The sequence below is a fragment of the Cynoglossus semilaevis genome, chromosome 11 (genome assembly GCF_000523025.1).
Source record: "Cynoglossus semilaevis isolate Cse_v1.0 chromosome 11, Cse_v1.0, whole genome shotgun sequence".
Taxonomy (NCBI): domain Eukaryota; kingdom Metazoa; phylum Chordata; class Actinopteri; order Pleuronectiformes; family Cynoglossidae; genus Cynoglossus; species Cynoglossus semilaevis.
Window position 1 is genome coordinate 6,942,522 of NC_024317.1, and position 3,332 is coordinate 6,945,853.

Here is a 3,332-nt window from a genome sequence, read left to right on the forward strand (position 1 = left end):
TTAAACGGAGGCCCCATCCCTCTTGGCGGTGTACACCCTGCCCCCGGTGTGCAGCAGCCAAATCGTAACCATGGACTTTTAGGTGGTGCTCTCGCCAACCTCTTTGTGATCGTAGGCTTCGCCGCATTTGCCTACACAGTTAAGTATGTGCTAAGGAGCATAGCTCAGGAGTGAGAGCAGCTGCTCCTTCTGCAGTGAGCCATTCAGTGGACTCCACATTCTACAAACACACTGCGTTGGGGGGTTACAGGATGTTCTGTTCTGTTTACAACAACCCCCAAAAAACCAACACCACCACCACTACTACTACCACCACCATGGACTTAGGAAGCCAACCCAGAAGCAGAAGGAGGTGGTAGTGGACTGTGGAGTATCTATAGATCTGGGGAAGGGGAGTACTCATTGAAACAGATCCAAACTCTGTCAGCAAAAGGAACAAATTTGGCTCATGGGTTGAATAAAAGTGTGATGTGTAATATTTAAAGAGCTGTTAGTTTTTGGTGCAGAGATGGAAAACTTTTCATTGTTTAAGTTTCATTACACATCTGCTCTGCTGTACGTGGCACTTGCTATTCACTTCTACCGAAATTCTTCTGCGGAGATTTGTTCAGGTCTCGTATTTGCCCTAGGGTATAATTAACAACAGAACGTCATCCTCTAGAGAAGTTGAGCAACCGGTTCTCTTCCTTTTAATTCTAAACAAGAACTATTAGTTCTGTTTACTATTGCACTTCATAATTATTTTATTGCCAGTTATCTTTCTTTAACCTTCGTTAAAATTCAACCAGGAAATATTGTTCTAGGAAAGTTGTGTTCAAAATGTATGAGAAGTTTGGGCTGTTCAAGCGGACAGAGAGAGTAAACACGCGCCTCTTACGGCATGTTGGTTCTAGTCTACCCATGAGCCAAGCAGCGTCACCCAGTGTCTGCAGACAGTGCAAATGCAGACCAGTACATGTTTTTTTCCCCTTTATAAAATTGGCTTTAACAACCAGTATAGTTCCATTCAATATAGGTCCAAATGAGAAGACACGTGAAGTAAACCAATGCTTTGTGTCTGTGTATTTTTATATTCTTTCATTATGGTGTGTTCTGTGTTGTTTTTATTTATAGCGACAGCCTGGCTTTGTCATCGTTGTTAGAAAGAGTTCTAGTGTCTGCTGACTAAACGGACAAACACAGGCAAGCTTACGACCCAGGCCTCATTTATAATCACTTATGATTTACTGTTGTTCATTTCATGTCATCAAGTAAAGACGGTTCTACTGTGTCAGTGATGGTTCAACAGAATAACTGGTCTGAAAACTGATCATTCTCTCCTTTTGTGTAATTTTCTTGGCAACATCTTTAAAAAAAAACAAAAAATAAAAACAAAGTGATCATAATATTAATGACGACATTTGCAGCTGCAATTGTGTGATTATTGAAGCAAATGCCATCATTTCCCTGCAGTAAGTCATGCGTGACACATTTTCATAGTTAAATCCAAAAAAACAAACCTTGTCTTTAGGGCAATTTCTGAAGACTGTCTCAGGCACTCCTTCACCTGCCCTCCATGTGGTTTGAACGCCCCGCCCGTTTGAATTTATTTTGTTTCCACAGAACTGATTCCATCAATAGCTTGGAAATCTATAATTAGCTTCTGACAGAACAGGAAAAGTCGTAGCAGAAGCTGGCACCTGTATAAAAGCAGGTGAACCAAACAGAAGTCTTCAGTCACCACACCAGCAGCAACCTTTTCAACTACTGAGCCGACTCTGAGTTTTAAGAAGTAAGTATTTTTTTACAAGTTTTAGTAGATGACACAGGAACTGTGGCTTATGTATAGTTTTTTTTTAATCTGCAGGTGTAGTTGAGACTTTGAGACAAGGCAAGTTAAAAGTCAGGTTGTAGTTTCAGGCAAGACCCGAAAGATCTGTGATGACCAGACATTTTTTTTAAATTGTCTCTAGAATCTGCGGGTCTTTCACACTTACCCTTCACATTTCAGCAAAACAGGGCAGCACTTACCTTTTAGCTTCAGTTTTTCTAACTAGTTTTTCTTCTAAGTGTGAATGTTTAAGTAAAGTAAACTCAGACCTGGACTGACTTTGTCCTCATCTCTAACAGTGCCTTGCTAAATCTGCACACCAACAAACCTGTACTTTTCTTTTAAAAAGCCAAGTAGTATTTTGTTGTTAATGTGCATTTCTGCTTGTTGCAGCTTCTCTCTCATGGCGGTTCGTGGAATATTCTCCTCTCCCTCAGTGGCATCCAAAAATGGTGTTTACACTTTGGACAAGGAGGATTTAGACTGTGCAGTTTGTTTCAACGAGTTCTCCCGCACTGAGCGGACACCTTGGCTCCTGCACTGCCACCACACGTTCTGCCTTGCATGTCTGGATAGAATATCCACCAAGAAGGGAGTCATTTGCACTATTTCCTGCCCAATGTGTCGCTGGATCACATGCACAGACGCCAGTCAGGGCCTTGACAGCATCCTTCCGATCAACAGGGATGTCTGGGATCACATCCCAGAGGGCCAGAAGGAAGTGGAGAGGAGCCCAGCTGAGAAAGTTCACAAAGGTGTCAAGTCAAAACTGTAAGTATGCTTGTTTTTTTCTAGGCCAGGTTTAAAGTAGATTTAAATTTAATTAAGAACCACTTTCATATAAAATAACATACAAAGTTAGTAGAGCTGCTATTGAAACCCTAGGAAAAAGTAAATTGTCCCATAGGGAAAAATTACATTTTTTTGAATGTGAAGTTTTACCTGAAACTGAATTAAAAGGATATTGTCAGAGCAGCCTGATGACAAAGTAATTGTAAAAATTTCAAATGGTCTTTTAATCAAAACGTAGCCAATTATCAGGTTTTGTCAGGTGTACAGTTCTTGTGAGCAAAAGCTCTTAACATCACCATGGTCAGCCGTCAGGGGGAGCACCTTTTCAAAGTGGACGTTGTGTTTTTCAGTTAATCACTTTGTTTCAAATGAGCCTTGTTTTTTTTAAACAAATTTCTCTCTCTTTTTTAGACTCAAATCCTGGAAAAAGACATTCAGCTGCGGACCAAAGTTGAGGTGATTTCTTTTTGTACTGTGGATTTTCAGTCTCATCCTTGCCGTGATGTGCTGAATGAGACTGACAACAACAGCTGAGATGTCGGACTAAAACCTGAATTAAAATTGTGAAGTTTCGTACATATATATACATATATGTACATATATGTACATATATATATATATATATATACATATATATACATATATATACATATATGTACATATATGTACATATATATATATATATATATACATATATATACATATATATACATATATGTACATATATGTA

General features: G+C 39.4%; 1 protein-coding gene across 2 annotated transcripts in view; it reads left to right on the forward strand.

The window, feature by feature from the left end:
- The window catches only part of ube2j2 (ubiquitin-conjugating enzyme E2, J2 (UBC6 homolog, yeast)), a 5,594-nt gene extending 4,195 nt beyond the window's left edge, over positions 1-1,399 (forward strand). For both annotated transcript variants that reach the window (XM_017036962.2, XM_017036963.2), the window contains exon 8: positions 1-1,399. This exon is cut by the window's left edge and continues 1 nt beyond it. In XM_017036962.2, the coding sequence (XP_016892451.1) occupies positions 1-174 (174 nt within the window). In that variant the 3' untranslated portion in view covers positions 175-1,399.
- The last annotated feature ends 1,933 nt before the right edge of the window (positions 1,400-3,332 follow it).